Source organism: Hibiscus syriacus, unplaced genomic scaffold (genome assembly GCF_006381635.1).
Source record: "Hibiscus syriacus cultivar Baekdansim isolate YM2019G1 unplaced genomic scaffold, ASM638163v2 tig00004661_pilon, whole genome shotgun sequence".
Taxonomy (NCBI): Eukaryota; Viridiplantae; Streptophyta; class Magnoliopsida; order Malvales; family Malvaceae; genus Hibiscus; species Hibiscus syriacus.
Window position 1 is genome coordinate 35,483 of NW_024062022.1, and position 22,559 is coordinate 58,041.

Below are 22,559 nucleotides of genomic sequence, written 5' to 3' on the forward strand. Positions count from 1 at the left end.
GAAATTAACTCGAACCGAAAATAACCCAAATCGAATTTTAACCCGATCCGAAAGTAACCCAAATTGAATTTAACCGACCCAAAAGCAACCCGTACATATTGAAATTGATAAAACTTATTAAATGATAAAAATTATTTTCAAAAATAAATTAATTTAAATAAAAATGATAATTTATTAAAAATATTATATTTATAATAAAATAATAGAAACTTTAAGAGGAATATAAAAGTAAGAATCTAATTTTAAAATTGAAAACAGTAATAAATAAAGTTTATTTATCTTACTTGTTATAAAAATATTAGATTTATAATAAAAATAATATAAAGTTTACTTATGTTACGACTAAAATTTAACAAATAAAGTTATGCATTATTTTTTAATATTTAATAAAAATATTAAATTTATAATTGGAAATAAAATGTTTAATAAAAAAATTTATTTCTTTATTAAATAGTTCTCATGATAAACTTTTCATACGAGATTAATATAAAATTTTGATAACAAATTCTAACATGTACTATAGGATCGTATTTGTGTCCAATTATCGATTTATCATCTTTAAATGATGGTTTAATTCAAAATATTGAACGATTGAGAATTAAATTTAAACCTAAGTGATAAAATTAACAAATAAGAAGACATATTTTTACAAGTATATATCAATTATTCTATATGTATTTGATTTTGATTAGACTCATAACCAATTCTATTCGAATTGACTTGATCTAAAGGTTAACATAAACCAAAAATCAACTGATCTGATATTGATCCGGCCCGAAATCTAATCGATTCGATATTAACCCGACCCAAAAATCAACTGATCCGGTATTAACCTGACCCGATCCAAAAATTAATCGATCCGATATTGATTCGAACCTAAAAACAACCGATCCAATAATCACTCGACCCGACCCGATTTGATTTGCCGTATACCCGAACTAGATTCGATAGTATCCAAACAAAATTAAACCAAATTTAATCTAGACCCGAAATGACTCGACCCAAATTCAATCCGAATGACCCATTTGCCACCTCTAAATATACAACTTTAATACTAATAGATATTAATGACATGATATAAATAAATCAAAATTCTATCTTATTGATAAATATAAACATTAACATAAATAAATATTAATAATATTAACCTTTAGATGTCTATGAAAATAATGTATTTCGTTAAAATCTTATTAAAATAAAATTTTTTGAAAAATATTAATGAAGTGAAAAGTACATAATACACATAATATGATGCTTCATTAGAAATATTATCAAAAAATTTAGTGGGACAAAACCTTAATTAAGAGAAAAAGAGAGTGATTTATATTTATTAGGGATGACGACAGGTCGAGTTAGGGTTAGGTTTTTGGTCAAATCAACCTGAAAATATGCACCCTCCATCTAAACCTGACCCGACCCAAAAAATATATATTCTTCACCCAACTCCGACTCGACCCAATTTTTTAAAGTATAAATCTGACTCGACTCGACCTGACACAAATTAAGGATTTAATTTAAATAATAATAAAATTTTAAGAAAGTTACATTATTATCCTCGAGTTAGGTCGGATCGAATTTTTTCACCCTCTACCCGAACCCGATCCGACTTCACCCCTTAAAAAATCTGACTCAAACCTGAATTTTTTTTTAAATTCGAACCGATTAGGTTGGATCGAATCGAAACCCCTCGAATGTGGGTGAAATTACCATCCCTAGTATTTACTCCTCATATATGCATCACTGAAGATCTTTAAAAAGTCTGTCACCAACGTCACAAATGTAGTAGTAGGAAGTATCTTATTGAATAAGTCTATCAAATTTTCGCTTGATCTAGTTTGTTGAACATCAATGTCTCCATTCCTTTGTAAATCACGAGTGAAGAAAAATTTTGATGAGATAAGTTTTGTTCCATAACCTTGTACATATCTATCGTATTTAGAATCAACTAATTTTGTTTAGTTTCTTTTTTTTCTTGCAATGATATAATTTATCGAGATCTCTTTATTATATTTATTTTTTATGTATCTAAAATTCTTGTAGAATTCTATTATTAGTTATGTCTTAGGTCTCTTTAGGAGCACCCGTCGCGATTATATAACCATCCAATACTATTTTTTATTTACGAAAAATTTTGACATTAGAACTAATTTCAACTATCATGCTTCAAGCATGGTTTACATTCATTTGCTATAAAAGGTTATCCTTCTAATATTTAAATTCAAACTTAAAGCAATTTTAGTTAATATATGAAACTTGATTATTCTCATTAAGTCGTAAATATTTATTGCAGTTGACTTGTAATGAATTATTTTATGAACTTTTGGTTCACATTATTGTGTATGAGGATTTGGATAAAATGATAATCCATTTGTTTTTTTTTTCATCGAGCTGATGATTCTCTCTTATGATAAAAAAATCATAAACAATTTATGCCACAATTGAATCACTAAATATTCAATAAAGTGAGACTCACACTCAATATATATGTATATATGTATTCTCAATATAATTTAAAATTTTAATTTTTGTGTATCCGTGGGGAGCGATATGAGCATATAATGCACAACCAATAATTTTATAATGAAAAATATATGACTTTTAACAAAACACTTTGATATTTTAATATACCAAAAATTATTAAATAATTTTTACAAATTTTAAGATTATATTCTATTCAGTCATTCGAATATATAAATTATTCTTTAAAGTTAAAAGGTCAATTTTACTCTACACTTTACCGAAAAATTGAGTCCTATACTGGAAATAATTTTTTTTTCTAAGGGTTTCAAACTTTAATCGAGTCAAAAATGATTTTTAAGTATAGTAGTACTGATACTACTAGAACATTATCGATATTGTTCAAGAAGTATCGATACATATATCGATGGTGAAGCCCAAAATAATGAAGTAATACCAATATTACTAAGGCAGTACCGATACTGTCAAAACATAATACTAAAATGGTATCGATACTATATACAATATCGATACTACTTAAAATAGTAGTACCGATACTCTTAGTGGTGGTACCGATACTATATTTTTGGTTTTTGAATCCGTCAAATTCCAGTATTAATATAGTAGTGCCAATACCCTTGTGACAGTATTGATGCTATAATTTCCTAACGGTCAAAATTTTGTATTTAATGCAGGGAGTATCGATACTGAGAGACTGAGTACCGATACTACAAGATTCTGAATTGCATTTAATGCTAGAAACTACCTCCCAATGGCTCTATTCACTCCCAAAACAACTTAAATGGTTGGAATTGATTGAAGGAGTATAAAAACAAGATCACAAGTCATTTGTGAAGATAAGAGACAAAAAGAAAGCCAAAAACAACAAATTTGAGAAAAATCAAGTCAACACCTTTTCAATGTTCTTTTTGCTTTCGAAGAACACTTCTTGTACTCATTTGTATTCATTTCTCAAGTATTCTTATATTTTCTTGAATTGTGCAAACACATTCTTAGTGTGGATTATATAAGTTTGTAATTTGTAATTTTCTCTTTGAGAGAGTGTCTCAAGAATTTGAGGTATAATTCTTGAGGGATTTGTAAGGTTACACCTTATCATCAAAAGTAGATACAAATTAGTGAATTTGTGGAAATCCTTAGTGTGGATAGCTAAGGTAGTGGAAGTCGACTTTGGTTGATAAAGTCAAAATACTCTAAATTCTTGTGTTCATTTGTTTATATTTTACTTTCAAGCTTCCACCAAAATTTTTAATTGCCAATTCACCCCCTCTTGGCTATTTCATTCATTCGATTGACTCAACAATTGGTATCAGAGCTAGACTCATTGGAAGGTTTAACCACCTCTTGAGAAGATCCTAAAAGATTTCAATCGTCATCCAAGTCATCCACGGTCTCTACATCAAATTTCAAAATTGTTAGTGACTCTCAACCTATCAACAAGCCTCCGTACTTCAATAGAGCTAGCTATGCCTATTGGAAGAATATGATGAAACTCTTTATTCAAGCAAGTGATTTGGGAGCATGGAGCATCTTGATGAAAGTTCGCTCTACTCCAACTAAAGAAATAAAGATGTGGAGTGAAGAAGGAGATAAATTACTCAAACTCAAAGCAAAGGCAATGCACATTCTATTTTGTGCACTTGGCCCCGATGAATATGGGAGATTATCATCTTGTTCCAATGCCAAGCAGATATAGGATAAACTTGAAGTTACTCATGAAGGAACAAATGAGGTAAGAGAAACTAAAATTAGTCTTCTCAATCATAACTACAAAAACTTCAAGATGAGACCGGATGAAGACATTAAATCCATGACCGATCGATTTTCAGTTATTTTCAATGGTCTCAAAGGCTTTTGAGAAGATATTCATAATGAGAATCTCGTTAGAAAGATGATATATAACCTCCCACGTCATGGTAATTAGGCCTGTAAACGAACCGAACGCACACGAACGGAGGTATGCTCATGTTCGTTCATTTAATAAATAAACGAACATAAACGAACAAATTTTTTTTGTGCATGTTCATTTATTAAGGAATATAACTTGTTCATGTTCGTTCATTTAATAAATAAACGAATATAAATGAACACGAAATAAACGAATATAAACGTTGGAGACCCTACCTAGGGGTGTAAATGAGCCGAGTCAAGCTCGAGTATTGCTGAGCTCGACTCAAACTCGAAAACTTTCAAAGTCAGCTCGACTCAAAAACTCGCGAGCTTAAAATTATCAAGTTCGAATCGAACTCGAAATATAATATTGAAACTCGACTCGAACTCGAAAAGGCTCAAACTCAAAAAAAAATTAAGAGCTTGATTGAAGCTCGATTCTGAGCTCGATTTAAGCCCGATTCAAGCTCGACATTGCCCCAATTGCAAATATGCTTAAACTTATTCTCCCCATCTTCTTTTATATAAGTTACCAACCCCGAGCTGCTTGTTTGCTACTGATATGGGATTGCATAACGTTCCTTTACTTTCTTTCTTCCTCTCTCCTTCAACAACAGTCGAGATGAACACATATTGTGTTTCATGTGATTGCCGACCTTAATCCTTGGGGATCAAACAAACATGTCCTTAGCTTCGTGCTATGTAGAAGTTGAAAATTGGGATTCTTCTTTGTTCATCGGATAACCAGCTGGTGGCGTAGTCACATAGGGTTTTGACACAATGGATGTTGACGGTGCTGGGTATGCAGCTTATGGATCGTTCAAAAAGAACTAAACCATGTTAATATTGTTGGGTTTTCTAAATAAAATTGGGTTAATTATGGAGTTGGTCATCAGAATATCAGATTAATTCATATTTTTAAGATACTTACAAATTGGTCACCAAAATTGATTTAAGAAGATTGGGTTAAACATAAATGAATGAACATAAGCGAACATAACCGAACAAACATAAACGAACATAACCGAACGAACATAACCGAACGTTCACAAACATAAATGAACGAACGAGACCTATGTTCATGTTCGTTCATTTAATTAAACGAACATAAAATCTTGTTCATGTTCGTTCATTTAATAAATAAACGCAAATAAACGAACTTCCCGCTGCACGGTTCATGAACGGTTCGCTGAACGTTCAGTTCATTTACAGGCCTAATGACAATCCAAGAAGACGCTATAGTTGAAGCAAATAATCTAAAGACTCTCACCTTAGATGAGCTTATTGGATCCTTGCTTACCCATGAAATGATGGTAAAGGAAGAAGAAGATGAAGAAAATAAAGATGAAGAAAAGAAGAAAAAGATTGGTGTTTCTCTAAAATCCACCCAAAAAAAGAGTGACTCAAATGATGAAGATGAGGATGAAGAAATGACAATGTTTGCCAAAAGATTCAAAAGATTCATGTAGTCCAACAAAGGAAGAAGATTCCAAAGAAAAGAAGGCTTCAAGAAGAATCCAAGGAGAATGACCTTATAATTTGCTATGAGTACAAAAAGTCGGGACATGTTAAATACATTAATTATATTTCTCTTAATATTTATTCAACATATACATGATAATTAAAATCATACATATATATTAATCTTAATTACATATTTTTATTTAAGTACAATAAAATTGTACACGTGTAACTTATTATAATTTGTTCATCTCAACCCTTGGGTGTGTAACCCTGTAGGTTATTGTAACATTAGTAGTAATATTAGAACCATTCTAATATTACAAACAAGACATAAAGCAACATATCATTGTCATCTAAGTTACACGAAATCATGATTTAACATAACATCTTCGTGACTAACTCTTTTATGTATTATGTCCTTTTGTACTTTATATCTAGAATAGACACAAGTATTGAAATAGTATCACTTGTATAGTCCATCTATTATTTCTTGATATCTAGAGTATACTATAATGAACGAATAATTTGTGATATCTCATATCAACTTATTCGAGCATGGCCATCCATTTCTAGTCCCACTCAATCAAATGGCTTATGATATATTTCCTATTATGTATGAATGACAAATCTTATCTTGATCATTCACACCCCACTACATCTATCATGATATGTTCAATATCAGTCTTTATAGTGCAACCAGTTACGGAGAATGTTTAAATGTATCAAAACATACAACAATATATGTTGAGATATTAATGATGTCAAGTCTGAGGATTATATATATAGTTATCACCATGAGAAATGTTGTGACCATCACATAATAATCCAAGACCTATGCTCATAGTGGGCCAATCCAATATGTAATTCTCTAACAACATATTCATACATTGATTCTGACATCTCTATGTCAATAACAACACATTGTCATCAATCAACAACATGTTAGCCTTTAAACGTATTATTATTGTCCATACCCATAATAATACTCAACTAAGGATCTTTCAATAATAATCATATTATTATATGGACATTATAATCTTTTAGTTTATTCAATACACAAAAATATAACAAAAGAAAATAACGATAATGTCTTTATATAAACAAAATATGTCAATACAATCATCATATGATTGATCTTTGAGCATACTCTAACAATTAGTGAGTGATATCAAATAGTTCATTGTCACTGATATGATTGTATGAATAAATCGTAGAGTCATGGGTTAGTTTGTGGTTGATTATACTCTTATATAGTAAATGTTTACAAGCAAAATACCTTGAGTAGTAATGATATAATGATTTTTTTTTTACTTTATTTTGATTTACGCCTTGTCATATTTAGAATATGTTGATTGAGTTATAAATTCTATAACTGAACAACAAAACTATCTTAATCAATGTCTAAAATTGATTCAATCAGGTTGAAACTGACTTAATCGTCTCCCCAAGCAATATAATACTCCTTGTTACACCAAATCAAAACTCCATCTCCTCCCTGCCATCTCAATCAAACTTTCAAAATACACGAACTCTGCAAGGCGCTTCCATTTCGCACAACAAATAAAATAGAATTTGATTCGGTAGAAGAATTTGATTAAATCGTGATGTTTATAAACGGTGGAGAGTGATATTGATGTAAAGGAAGGATCAGGTTCAAATAATGGATGTTGTGAGATCATCGCTGTGCTATTTCGTGGCTAATTTTTTACTTGAAGAGAATTACTTGTTAACGGCATTTGAATTACTCAACGAGAATTCGATTGGATCCCGATGTTGATAGGCAGTGGAGATTGATTGATGTAACGGAAGGATCAGACTCAGATGATGGATGTAGATAGATCATCGCGGTGTAATTTTGTGGTGAATTTTCTACTTGAAGAAAATTACTTGTTAACGGCATTCGAGTTACTCCACGAGCTTCTTGAAGAAGGTCGTGACGCTCAAGCTATTCGTCTGAAGGAATTCTTCTCCGATCCTTCCCATTTTCCTGTTGATCAGATCTCTCGATACAGCTCTCTTGGAGGTGCATTTGCTTTTATTTAATTCCTCTTTCTCTTTAAAGATTTAACTTGTTGTGTCTTGCCAGTTGAGAGAGGGTAAAGAAATTAAGGCACTGCTTGTATATATGTATGAATTGGTACCTCTTACAGCTTACACCTACCGTACTGCGTTTGTTTGTAAAGGTATTGACCATCCTGCTATACAATACATATTTTATATATATGTTAAAGAAAGAATTCTTTTGCTGAAGATATTGGTACTTAATTAGTGATTATGATTACCATATGAGCTTTTGACTTACAGTGATATTGGAATTACAAACCATAAAGTAGAATTTAATGGAAACTGTTATGATTAATGAATGAGTTTGTAGGTTCCAGTGATATTGGAATTACTAGCAGAAAGTAGCAAATTATGAAAACCTCGTTCAAGATAAGCAAAAAAGATATAAATCTATAATATCCAATTGAAATGGAGATCAAATTGAGCTATCATCAAATACAGAAATTTCTGGTATGTGAGATAAGGTATCTGCCTAAAGAAATAATTTATCTGAAGCTCATTGCTGGTGTCGTATATGTCTAGGACTTTAATAATGCTCTAAGCCCTTGAATAAAAGTCAATTTTCAATTTAGACCTAGAATAAGCGAATCTTACTGATGGTTTCATGATGAAACTTTCATATATTGTTTTTTTTTCTTCTTGAAATTCAGTTGCAGACCCTCAAAGTTTGCTAGAAGAGAAAGAAGCAATAGAAGAAAAGTTAGCACTCAGTGACTATGAATTGCGTTTAGCTCAAGAAGACATTACGAAACTAAAGACTGAGTTACAACGGAAATCAGCTCTCCCTCAGGATAAATTGAGTGGTAAAATTTCTTATTTGTTTGTTATTTGAATGGATACACTTAAGCTCTATTTGGTTGATGTTTTTTCTATTTTGTCTTTTGTTTCCTGTTCATTTTGTTTTTATTTTTGCCTTTGCCTTTTCTTTTTCTTATTCATTTTCTTTTTACAGAGGAAAAAAAAAGAAACAAAGAGCAAAAGAATCAACTAAACCTTTTTTTTTCTTTTTTATGGTGAATTATATGTTCAAAGAATTTAATTTCTTTACATGACAATTTTTTAGCATGCTGCTCGATTGAAAGAGTCTCTATTTATGACTAAGAATCATTACAAACACCAAAATGGTCAAGACTGGCTACCTGATTCATTTAGGTTCACTATCAGTGTGGTTCTTATGGTAAAGGTAAATAATGAAGAAACTATTCATTTTGTCGCTTTTTGCATTCCGTGAGGTTGGCCACCTTGCCTGACTACGCATATATGAATATTCTTTTCTGCTTGTCATGCTAGATATTCATACAATTGTTCAGGAATTGATGCCTATATTTCTTCAGCAGTTGCTTTTCTTTGGCAATTGTTTTGCATAATTAGTGGGCTTTGTAGGATCCCTGGCAGCAAATATGGGGATTGTAGAACTTTTTAATACTTCAGTCATTAGCTAGCCATCACTTTTCTGGCGTGCGTAAATTCATTTTGTGTTATGTGCAAATGTAGATTCAAGTGCGAGCAATAACGAAAATCATGCATTGGATTTGGAAGTCAATCGGCAAAAAAGAGATGCTCCTTTATCTACTCTAGGCCTGTTGAAGGCTAAAGAGCGTAAAGATTTAAATTGTGCGGTAAAAGAATATTTGCTGATAGGTGGATATAGATTAACTGCAATGACATTCTGTGAAGAGGTATCTGTAACATTCAGTAGTGTTTTCCTCTTGGTACTACTTTTTGATTCTGTAAATCTGCACTAATTAGTATTAAAGGACCTATATGGCTGCAAGGGCTGACTGTCCTATGCTGAAAGCTTGATGAAAAACACTCTAAACTGAAAATTGTGGAATTTTTTAATTATTATTTGGAAATTGCAAGAAGAAGAAAGTTGTTTTCCCATGACATCAAGATGCATCTTTTCTTGACATGAAGTTACTTCGAAAAACAGAATACCCTGACTGGAAGTTGATCCCGCTTTTCATTTGATGTTAGAACCCATGTTATCTTCTTTCCTGGTTTTCTAGCAGGGAGATGAGCTTTATCAATTTATATAATTAATAGAAACCAATTTTCACATTTTCTCTGTGGTATATCTTAATTTTTCTCTTGCACAAGCAGATTTTGAGGCCCCTGAAAGGGTTTAAACCTGCAGCCTAAGCTGGTGAATGTGCATATTCTACAGCTAGTTTTAGATCTTGTTGTAGCTGATTTATTGTTTAACCTCAGGTTACGGATCAGAACCTAGATGTTTGGGAGAACTCACCGGCATCTGTGCCTGATGCCTTACGCCATTACTATTATCAGTACCTATCTTCAAGTACGGAAGCTGCTGAGGTGGGCAAGCTGTGCTCTTACTATTCGTTCAGAATAATACTGAATATTTTCATTTGTGAACATTATAGCTGTTGTCCTTTATGGTTATTGACTTTTCTTTATGAGAGTGTCATTTTCCGTCGGCTGCTTTCTTTCTTGCATTTTCTGTGTTGCGTTTGTCAATATAAAATCCCTGGTTGAGTGCAATAAAATAAACTTGGACTATCAGTTGCAATATTCATTACACACTGTTACTGATTTGTAGACAAAATCTTAGGACTAATATATATTGTATTTAATGTAGGATATTATTTTACATATCATAGGACCTTTATACTTGTATATATACCCATAATGCTGATGAATAAATGTAAGGGAAAGTATTCTATTTCAGAATTCTACACAAACTAATCTAGTAACCTGGATTTACTGTTGGTTGGTTAATGAAGTTGTTGCTTCTAATATTATGTTTATGGAATTATTTCATTAGGAAAATATCTATGAACCATAGATATCAGTCAGATATAATAACTTGGAACTAAAATCTTGCCCCACTAGCCCTATTCTTTTAAATTTGGACATGGTTGGCAATGGCATTACTCGTCGTAATGGATCCGTCTTCCTTGTGTTGCAGATACAAGTTGCTTCACTAAATGTTACTTTGACATCTAAAAATAAAATAAAATTTATATATTAAACGATACATGGCAAAATTTTAAGTAATCTATGTGTCAAAATTCTAAACCATTACATTATTTTCTTTTTTAGAGGCATCTGTTTTAATATATATAACCGATTGAATTCAATTTCTTTATTTGTTTATTCCATGAATTCAATTTGTTTGAATTATAAACAATTTAACCATTAAATGTTTTAAGAATTGTTTGAATTTTGCTAAAATTTATAGCATTAAATAACAACGTGTTTCCAATTTTTATAATTTCTTATTTAATATGTTTCTTTGAAGAAGGATCACTGTTTCAACAATATCTGTTGTTTCATGAAGATCTTTTTACTTGCAGTGAGTTTAGTATCATTAAAGACATTAAGGTTTCTTCTTTTGCAGGAGAAAATTTCTATGATTCGAGAAAACGAATCACTACAAAAAGCAAATGAGAGATTAAAGTATGAAAAAGAGCTTTTGGTAAAAAACAAAGATTTGGCTGAAGGACAGATAAATGCATTGACAAAATCCTTGGTAGCCACTCAGAAGGACCTGACGGACAAGGAAAATATGGTAATTCTATTTAAACTTGATTGCTTTAATAGAAGGTATTTGATGATGCTACAAAGTCTGAAGCAATTTCATACTTTTTCAGATACAAGATGTGAAGTGTGCCTGGGAGCACCAAAGGAAGGAACTAAATGATTGCAGGGATGAAATCACTTCCCTCAAAAAGCATGTCGACAGATCTAGTTCTGTACAAGATCCGGTGGCTAGTACTAGTAGTGTTGACTCTGCTCAACCCCAGACATTCGAAAATTACAAGGAAGAAATTAAGGCTTTGCAAAAAGAAATTGAAAGATTAAAGGCAGAGGAAAGAAATATTCCAAATTTAGGTGATTCCAGCTGTGTTGAGAAAGAATCAACATATACCGAAGAGAAAGTTGTTGAGATGGATGAGAATAAAACTCTTATCACTCATTCCATTGAGCAGGCAGGACCTCTAGACAGCAATGCATTGTCACCGCCAGTTCCAACATTTGACAACAGCACTCACAAGCCTGAAGAAAAGTTGGCAGAACCAGTTGTGAATCCTTCAAGCACTAGTGATGGTTTCCTGTCTGGTGGAATCTTATCCCAACAAAATGAGAAACCTCCATCAGAACAAAATAGGTTGCATCCAAAACCAAAAACACCTAGCACGGGACCTACTCCAGAGAATATGGTAAGTTTTTTTTGTGGTCTGATAACCTAATTTTATCCATAGTGATTTAGAGCTGGTTGAACTGTTAAAATGACATCATTTTATCTATTTATTTTACCAATCAATCTTTACTTACAAACCCTTAAAATCAAGAGAATCAGGAGGTTTGTCACAATAGTCAAATCACAATCTTGTAAATTTAACAAAAACGAATTACCTTTACAATTTGTCAATAAGACTTCAAGTCTGCAACCAAGTACCAAACATATTTTTTCTGTCTTTTTAGCCTAGGGGAACTTCTTCTGTCTATAACTCTCCACTTTTAGCTCTCCTGCTGTCATGCATTATTTCTTCAACACAAAAATCAGATTGGAATCACTTTTTATAACTCCCCGGGGGGGGGGGAACCCTAAATTTTAATCTCAAAATTTCAACTTCATTATATTGTTTTAATGGTAAATATTATTTTTATTGTTTAATGAAAAATATGAAATTGATTGTTGATTTTTTGTGGTACATTTCTAAAAGAGAATTAGCTTGATATATTTTGTTTCTTATACATTTTTTATGAATTGGTAAAATTAAGCTTTTTCTGTTAATACATATTCATGTTATATCAATGATATAATGGGATACATTTATGAAAAAAAAACTAAGATCTTGTCTAGGACTACTTGCTTTCCCACCCAAAACAAAATATATTGTCAAGATTTGCTACAATTTCTCTTCATAGAAATTCAAGCACATTTATTTATCATGTCTGATGCAGTTTTATTAAAACAGGGTTTGGGGACGATTCAAATCCTTGCTGATGCTTTGCCCAAGATTGTTCCTTATGTTTTGATCAACCATCGGGAGGTTCACTTTCTGACTATTATTTTTTACACGGACTGTATCTTATTTGTTATCCTTACAAATTAATTTTCCACACTAAATTATTTGACTTTAGGAGCTTCTTCCTCTGATAATGTGTGCTATCGAGCGGCATCCAGATAATGCCACTCGAGACTCATTGACGCACACACTATTTAATTTGATTAAACGTCCAGATGAACAGCAGAGGCGAATTATAATGGATGTATGTTTCAGAGAATCCCATTAGAGCATCAATAGCTACCAGTGTAGATACAGTGGTAAATCTTTTAAACTTCATTTCAGGCATGTGTGAGCCTTGCTAAAAATGTTGGGGAGGTGAGAACAGAAATAGAGCTACTCCCCCAGTGCTGGGAACAAGTGAGTTTCTGGGCTGCTTATTTCTTCTTTGTCAGTTGTACTTACGGTAGCCTGATTTCATATTGTTGTGAGTGCAGATAAATCACGTGTATGAGGAGCGCAGGTTGCTTGTTGCTCAATCATGCGGGGAGCTTGCTGAATTTGTCAGACCTGAGATTCGTGATTCTCTTATTTTATCTATCGTACAACAACTGATAGAAGACCCAGCAACCGTTGTCCGAGAAGCTGCTGTGCGCAATCTGGCCTTACTACTCCCACTCTTTCCACATATGGATAAATATTTCCAGGTCAGCCTCACTAAATATGCTTCAAGGAAATCAAGGAGGAAAATTTCTGACTTTTCTGACCATGGTCTATGGACTGGAGGCTTTTTCCCTTGGCATAATATAATAACTTGGAAAAAATAGAGAAAATTATAATAGGAAAACACATAACATTCTCCACTGCCTTATTTGTATATTGACAGGTTGAGGAGTTGATGTTCCAATTGGCCTGTGATCCATCCGGAGTGGTGGTTGAAACTACACTAAATGAACTACTACCTGCAATAATAATTGGGGAAACAAGTTAGACCATATGTTGAAAGTTCTAATCTCTCATATCATAGCCTCTGCTGAGGTAACTTTTCGCCAGTCAGTTTTATCGTTTTCTGGTAGGTACTACCACATTTCCAATTTGTCATGCTTTCCCCTCTTGCTGTTAATATTTTCAGCGTTGTCCACCTGTTTCTGGAGTTGAAGGGTCAGTGGAGTCCCACCTGCGTACTTTAGGTGAACGAGAGCGCTGGAATCTTGATATTTTGTTAAGAATTTTGGTTGACTTGCTTCCTTATGTGCATCAGAAAGCAATTGAGACGTGCCCATTTTCCTCTGTTTCAGAGTCAAATGGGACAATATTTTCCAGCTCAGTCCTTGAAATGTATGCTGGGTAAGTTTTTCCTTTTCCTTTGGTTTCTTTTTCCAAACTTGCATTTTCTTTTATATATCTGACTTATGAGATGAGTATATAAGCTGAAATGATTTTGATTGATTTTATATTCTACTAGGGGACATGTCGAGTGGCCTGCATTTGAGTGGATGCATGTGAACTGCTTTTCTGGTTTGATACAATTGGCTTGTGTGTTACCCCAGAAAGAGGATAGTTTAAGAAACCGAATTACAAAGGTATTTTGTCAATATTGCATTTAATGGGATTGATTTTCTTCTTTCTTTATGCTTCTTCTATTGAAATAATGCTGTTTCTCTTATTGCTAAACTACATCATGACATTGCAGTTTTTATTGGCTGTTTCTGAACGTTTTGGGGAGTCTTATTCGACACACATAATGATTCCTGTATTCTTGATAGCAGTTGGGGATACTGCTGATTTAACATTTTTCCCGACCTACATTCATTCTAGAATCAACGGTATTGTCTCCTTGGAATCTTGTTAACCATTTGTTCATTTTGTTGTTGCATGTTTCGTGATTGTTGCTTGGTTGCAGGTCTGAAACCAAGAGTAGCTGTGGCCGAGAGACTTGCTACTCTAGGTATCCTGCCACTTCTCTTAGCGGGTGTTCTAGGATCTCCTGGTAAGCGTCAACAGTTGGCAGACTACTTGAGAAAGCTATTAGTTGAAGGCGTAGCAAAACAGAATCATTCTCCGACATACAACAATGATATTGTTAATGCTGTCCGCTTCCTCTGGTTTGTAATTAAAAACTCTAGTGCTAAGTTTTTGTTATTTATTTCTAAATATTCACGTAGAATCTACTTTAATAATGCAGCACATTCGAAGAGCATCTTAGCTTGATATTTGATATCTTGTGGGAAATGGTTGTAAGCTCGAATATAGAATTGAAGATCGGTGCTGCTAATATATTGAAAGCCATTGTATGTTTCTCTTTCCTTCAAAACAACTTTGTCTTGTTATACCTCACAATAAGATACTTGCGTACATTGTAACAGGTGACATATGTTACTGCAAAAGTTGCATCCACACATGTTCTGCCTGCCTTGATTACCCTTGGCTCGGACCAAAACGTGAATGTAAAGAACGCAAGCATAGATGCATTTGGGGCTGTGGCACAACATTTTAAAAATGACATGGTACAGAGGGTTTTATTGTAATTCATGCTGATGCAGTTTCTACACATCATTCTAACGAACAAATCATGTACAGATTGTTGATAAAATACGTGTTCAAATGGATGCTTTTCTTGAAGAAGGTTCTCATGAAACAACCATGGCTGTGGTCCGTTCGTTAGTGGTAGCAGTTCCAAATACAACAGAGCGATTTAGGGATTATATCCTTGACTTTCATGTGAAAAACCAGTTCTTAGCCCTTCATGTTTGAGTTGTGCATTATGATTTAGCCATTTTAGTGCTTTCCATTATCCAATTTTTCTGTGGAACTATTGTTTACTTAACATGATTTACATTTTTTATCCAAGATTTTCCAACTGTCGAGCATGCCTGTTTTTGCAACTGATATGATGTCTCGTCGACAGAGAGCTAATGCATTTTGTGAAGCCATTTGTGCTGTGGATACGACAGGTTTGCTTCTCTTAGTGATTACAGTCATCATTTCTCTCCCTTCTATGTTCTCCAATATTTTGTGTAGAAAGTAGGTATTTTGGTAAAGAGATTTTTAATTTTATTCTCTTAATTTTCTGATTAAAACTGTACAAGTATATTAATAGGCCGAGTACATAGTGACCTACTACGACTAAAACTTATTTGTTCGTAATCTATCTTTACTTTAGATAAAATAAGATTATTTACAAGATAAGATAGAGACAAGACTTAGAATACATATAGTAAGAGAATTGTCTTCTTTTCTGGAGACACCTTTAGTTTGATCATACTGACATTGTAGAGCACAAGACTTTTAATCTTGGGGTTGTGGGATCGAGTCCCACGGGGGGCAATTCATAATTTGGAGGTCTTCACGGAAGCTGCTCTCAACCTGGCGTTGGTGGCATCCTACTATCCTACATCCCCCTTACCCCATTACATATGGGAATTGCTGCCATTTTTAACCAAGGCTTTGGTAAATCTGTCGAACCAGGCTCTTGGAAATTGCTTCAAACTATACAATGATTTCTTCAATTCACATACCTTATGATTTTTAGAGTATCTTTCCAAGCATGGGGGAATTTCTATGTAGACATCTTCTTCAAGGTTTCCATTTAAGAAGACATTTTTCATTTCTAATTGGTAGAAGGGTCAATCTTCATTTACTGCTAGTGACAATAATACTCTAACAGTGTTCAACTTGACTACTGGTGCAAAGGTCTTTTGGTAATCAATTCCATAAGATTGTATGATTCCTGCCACCAATTATGCCTTGAATATTTCAGTACTTCCATCATAATTATATTTAACTGTAAATATCCATTTACAACTCAATGTCTTCTTTCTGGAGGTAGATCAATAAGGACCCATGTGCTATTGTTTCCTAGGGTCTTGATTTCTTCTTCCACTGCTTTCTTACATTCTGAATGTTCCATTTCTTTTTGCAGTCTTTGGGATTTGAATTCTGGCAAGTGACATGGTGAATGTTTTGACTGATACATTAATTTCTCATGTGCAATTTACCTCTGAATAGGATGGAATGTACATTTTCTAACCCCTTTTCTCAAAGCAATAGGTGGCTTGTACATTCACTTTATTAGAATGTAGTAAAAATACATTTCTCTATATTTTTCAATTTAAAACCCCACGGAGACTTGCTCTCCCCTGATTGATTGGATTTAAATACATACTTCTTATAGTTATGATTTAATGTTTTGTAGCATCAAATTCCGTTAATACTAACCTGCATTGAACTGTCAGTTCGTCAGAGCAGTGTGGTGAATCGCCCTCCACCAATCACCCTTCCTGCTATAAACTAGTGAACTCAAGATTGAAAGATAGGTGTCTGGGGAGTTCTATTATTAAAATCTTTAAGACCATCTTAATTAGATAATTTATTTCTTCGGAAAAAGCTTGGTAGAAGTTTCATCTTTAATACGACAGAAATTCTTTTGACCTTCAAACGGATTTGCCAAACTTCACTGTCCTAGAACACTTGGGAAACATAAAAAGTTGGTGCTGTTAATTTGTAATTATCTAGTATATGGTTTCCTCCATTGTGTTCTACATCAAAAGAAGGTTTCTGTTGATGTATTTTACTTGTTTCTGTTGCAGAAATTTCGGCAAATAGCATTCGTGATTTCCTCCTCCCTGCCATACAAAACCTATTAAGGGACCCTGATGCACTAGATCCAGCACACAAAGAGGCCCTTGAAATAATATTGAAAGAAAGGTCGGGTGGAACCTTCGACGCTTTGAGTAAGGTTATGGGAGCTCACATCGGGATTGCATCATCAATGACTAGTTTCTTTGGTGAGGGTGGGCTGCTAGGCAAGAAAGAAAGTACTGCATCAACGAGTCCAGTTGGATCCCCTGCACCTGGGGCACAGTCACTTGCACCTGAGGATACCAGATTCATGCGCATCATGAGGGTCACCGACCGGCTTCGAGGCAAAGCAAAGAATCAAGATGAAACTCACCTGCAGAATCACTGAAAACAAGTCAGACTTCTTCTTCCCTAACTCCTTTATGAGGATGCTAGTAGCAGATGTCAATTCTTTGATTATAATTTTCTTTCATTCTTGCTTATCAAGGAAGAAAAAATGAGATGAGATTATGCGGACTGCAGTAATCTTTAAGCATTGCATTTAAGTCATAGGCAATGCATTTTTGTTGTTTTTCTAGCCACTCAACATTAATTAGTTTCCAATGGAAAAAATAGTTCAAGGTTAAGCAAACTAGTGAAGTTAATTCTGTTAATGGCTGATATAAATGAATTGAAAGCCATGAAGAACTTTCTGTCTAGGCAAGCCACAGGTTTTATAGATTTATTGGGCTGGAAGAACTGCCCTTGGGTTTTCAGTTCAGTCTGAGCCTGGTTGATTCTCAACAAGGTTTTTCTAATCTGATTTGTTCGGTTCAAGTAACTATTTAATTAATAAAAAATATTTAATTTTTCTAACTTGGTTAGGTTCTGTTCTTCAGAATGAACTTTCCACTATCAACTAAGTTTTTTACAAGTGGATCATGAGAACCTTTTGTTTGAAAATTAGAGTAAATAGAAAAGAGATGAACTGAACAGCCATACATTTTCTATTATCCTAAAAGCAAATGTTTGTTCAAGTTAAAATGAGACTTCACCGGAGTTATTTACATGGCATTCTCCATATCCAAGCATCTGATCATAATCAATGATATTAGCTGACAAGTTGATTTGTTCATGATTTGAGTCAACATCAAGCAAAATATTAATATTATTTTTGTCTATTCAAACAAATTTCAATATATGAATCATTTGTTCGAATTTCAATGAATATATGATTAAGATTAATATGAGTGTTGGCATTGGCTAAAACCCAACCTACACAAATAAAATGTTGTGAAGACGACCGGTTCAGATTTTCTCATTAAGAAAAGAATTGGTTTTGGAAAACATTCAGATATTGAACTCTGCTGAGGGACAAAATGTTTTCATCTGTTTATCCATAGTCCAAATATGATCCATAAACAAATTCGAATTCATCCCTTCCTCTCAACCACGGGTATAAATGGCGGTCGCCATCGGAATTGCAACCGTTATATAACGGTGTAGGTACCCGTCCAAATTCTTTATCTCATAACAGTGATACATGCAATGATCGCAACCCATTACCGAAAATGGGACCACGATTTAAATCCCTATCTCAACAATTTCATCTACAATCTAAAATCCAAAGAGTGATCCAATTCCATATTTGTTGAGTTCAATTTATTCTCGGTTCAAGTGATTTTGATTAGCACATGGCAACGAACTGTCCAAGAAGATATCCATTTATGAAGTCAAAACATAAACCATTTGATGTGCAGAACCGATTACCTCTACTTGTTGCGTTTAACAGCACGCCTTCCTTGGCCTTTCTTCGGTGGTCCCTTACCACGTCTCTTCAACATTTCAAGCTTCAATCGGCGCTCTTCTTCTCCCCGAGCCATGACACGCGGATCATCATTCTTGATGTCGTATGGGTACCATTCCGCAACCTTGTCGCCGATGAGCTTTTTGCGTAAAATCTTATGGGCTGAAATCTGCCCCGCCGGGTTAAGCATGTGTCCGAATATTCTACCTCGAGCTTCACTGACCCCAACTACAACAGCCGAGGCCAACATGCGTTTTAAACCACCCCCGCCACTCATCTTCCAATGGCTTCTGTTGAAGGTTCGAAATATGCTTTCAGCGATTTTTTTCTCACCCAAAACTGAATTTAAAAACCAGATTTATACCAGAAATTTACACAATCTATTCTAAAAAAAATATGTAGAAGAAGAAATCAAATCAAGTTTAGGGTTTTAAAAGTTACCTTATTTAATTTCTTGGTCAGCCGGAAAAATGAAGGCAAGGGACTTGTGTAGATGGAGGAGATGGGAGCGGTGAGAGGCTTGTTTGGGCGGCGGAGAAGTGTGATAAACAGAAGTAAGTGGTAGGATAGTAATATTTATAGTGATAAATTTATGGATAATGTACACAACAAGTCACTATACTGTTCTATTATGATCATTTTGACTACTAAACTTTCAAAACTTATAAAATAATTAATAAATTTATCAAATTATTACAAAAGGATAATTATATTTTATTAAAATATTATATAACAATGATTAAATTTTAATTAATTTTAAAAAATAATCATTTTATTTATATATTTACACTTATTATAAATATCACAATGATAAATTCGTAATAGTTTGATAAATTTAATGATCAAAGCAATCATTTGAATAAAACAATAAATTTATTAAACTACCGCAAAATAATCATTAAATTAAAAAAAATCACTTACTATACCTTTTTAAATATCAATGATCGAAACAATCATCTAAGCATAATTTAACGAACTATGGTGCTTTTTATTTTTAAAATATAAAAATTGATATTTTATATGAAATTTAGGAATTAATAAGTATTTTATATAAAATTTAAGGTCAAATTAATATTTTATCTAAAATCAAGAAGTTAAATTAAAATTTTAACTATTTTTATTAACATGATATGTCAACAAACCTAAAATAAAATTGACTAAAAATAGAACTGGCCAAAAATATTATTTACCAAAATATATATAAAGAAAGCACGAATTGAAGCACGACGTATTTGTAGACAACCGTTTTTAACCGGGTTTTATATATTTATTTTTATTATTATAATTTATTTATTTATTAATATATATATATATATATATTGTTTATAGATTCAACAAGGATCCAACCACCCACCATTATCTCATAACCAACCCCACCTCACACGTCTCAACTAAATCCACATATGTTTCCTTCTTTTTCTCTCAAAAATGAAAGTGGGAAGCTGGAGGCAGAGTTATTTATTTCAACGGGTGATTGGCAAAAGGAGAGGGGGGAAACCAAAATCAGAAGGCGCATCAAAAAGAAAGAGAGAAAGAGGTGCTGTGGCCTCTCGGCCATAGCACGAAACCACCCAATCATATTTTCCCTTTGACTTCAACATTTCCAGGATCTTTTCTCTTCCTCCGAAACAAGCCAGCGTCAATTCCAAGCAATGCAAGCAGAAACTACAGGAATTACAAGGACGTAAAATTTATTAACATGAAGACAGGGATTGTGCATGGGTGTTTGTTTCCAGTGGATCCATGGACACCAAATATTGACTCACAAAGCATTGCCTCTCAACTCTTCGCAGTTTCTTTGTTTTCGTACATTGGGTTATTGTACTTCATCACCAAGTCTGAGTCTGCTCCCAAGCTCACACTTGTTGGATTCTACTTCTTGCTTGCCTTTGCGGGTGCCACCAGGGGAAATACATGTTCGGCATAATGATGTGGCGCATTTGGAAACAACGTTGTGCTCTAATCTTAATCAAGAGAGCTAGTCAACAATGGCGATCATCCAAAACGCACGAGCCTGGGCTACCTCCATCGCTGCTAGATCGTTGAACCACGACCCAGTATCGTGTCGGCAAAGGAGACGCAATACTTGGTGTCTTTCTTCCCCGGTGAGCTCAAGTTAAATTTTGATGGTGTTGTGAATCCAAGATCGAGGGAAGCTGCTGGTGGGAGCATTCTTCGGGACCATGACGGTTATTGACATCGGAGGTGGACATGGAATCGATTACGACAGTTCAAAATTTGGGAATATCCGAGGATTACTCTTTCATTTGTGCGCAAATGGGTCTGATCTTGTTAATGCTCGTAAGGTTCTGGGTTCCCATGCAAAGTAGATTCCAGATGCTTGAATCTATGACCAAGTCTCCAAGGCCAACCCGGTCATTACGACCACCATACACACGAGCCCGTCGCACACGACCAAAAACAATGGCGAACGGCGGCACAATTTACTTACCGATGGGAGACTAACAAAGACTGCACGGCCAAGCGAAGAACTAAATAACGCTAAACGTGATGGTGACTAACTCCGACGACCCCGATATGCTACGGAAGATGGAGGTGCGGCGAGAATGAGAGAAGAGATAAAAGGAAATGGCACTACGTGGAAAGAAAAAGATAAACAAAAGCATTATGTTCAATGATACAAGGCTGGAGCAAGGGTTTGTGTGTTTTAAAAAAGAAAAGGGTAAACCAAAACAGAAATCCTTATATTTGCTAGAGTTTTCGAAAATGGACAAAGGTTTGCGTCTTTTGCATTTTTTTCATTTTCATTTTGATTTATTATTTTATTATTTTCATTTTTTGTACGTTTTTTTTATTTATTTAATATATTTTTTTTCTAATATTTTCGACTCTTTTATAAGAATTTCAACCAATCAAAGGTAAGTAATTTGAATCGAGTTTTTTTTTAATTTAAATTTAATTTTAATTTTTTTTTTCGCAATTAAAGACAATCGATAAATTAATTGGTACCGAAAGGGCGGTTCAAGGGTGCTAATCCTTCCTTGACCATAACCGACTCCCGAGCCCGACATATTTCTGGTAAGACGCAGATCAGGTAAGAAATAGGGTATCCGATCAACCCATTTGTTTTAAATAAATGATCGGTGGCGGCTCTAACCCACTCATTTCAAGTCGTAGCCCAATTCCGGGCCCAACCGAAAGACGGTCGCGACAGCTTGGCGACTCTGCTGGGGATCGATAAGTGAGTCAGGCCAGAATTAATTTTCGGTTGTCTTTTTATGCGAAAATTGTAACTTTTAATTTTAATTTATTTATTCGGTTCCAATTATTTACCTTTGATTATTTTTCAAATAAAT

At 33.8% G+C, this 22,559-nt stretch overlaps 2 protein-coding genes across 3 annotated transcripts; one reads left to right on the forward strand and one right to left on the reverse strand.

Moving 5' to 3' along the window:
• The first annotated feature begins 7,464 nt into the window (after positions 1–7,464).
• On the forward strand, positions 7,465–17,883 carry LOC120196580 (RAB11-binding protein RELCH-like). The gene is given in 21 exon segments (XM_039198355.1): positions 7,465–7,855; positions 8,547–8,699; positions 9,391–9,581; positions 10,108–10,215; positions 11,261–11,431; positions 11,514–12,083; positions 12,846–12,920; positions 13,012–13,140; positions 13,221–13,295; positions 13,373–13,582; positions 13,762–13,843; positions 13,846–13,913; positions 14,008–14,222; positions 14,341–14,458; positions 14,569–14,701; positions 14,779–14,980; positions 15,061–15,166; positions 15,242–15,382; positions 15,456–15,579; positions 15,713–15,829; positions 17,465–17,883. Coding segments are annotated over 21 exon segments (3,570 nt in total). The 5' UTR covers positions 7,465–7,653; the 3' UTR covers positions 17,845–17,883.
• A 963-nt stretch (positions 17,884–18,846) lies between these two features.
• LOC120196532 lies at positions 18,847–19,772 on the reverse strand. Of its 2 annotated transcripts, none has more exons than XM_039198325.1 (2): positions 19,684–19,772; positions 18,847–19,581 (listed from the first exon to the last, which is right to left on the reverse strand). In XM_039198325.1, exon 2 carries the CDS (start codon positions 19,517–19,519, stop codon positions 19,208–19,210), a length of 312 nt encoding a protein of 103 aa, XP_039054256.1. In that variant the 5' UTR covers positions 19,520–19,581; positions 19,684–19,772; the 3' UTR covers positions 18,847–19,207. The 2 variants fall into 2 exon arrangements, with proteins under 2 accessions (XP_039054256.1, XP_039054262.1); XM_039198331.1 differs by having other exon boundaries at positions 18,847–19,532; positions 19,684–19,766.
• Between the last annotated feature and the right edge of the window lie 2,787 nt (positions 19,773–22,559).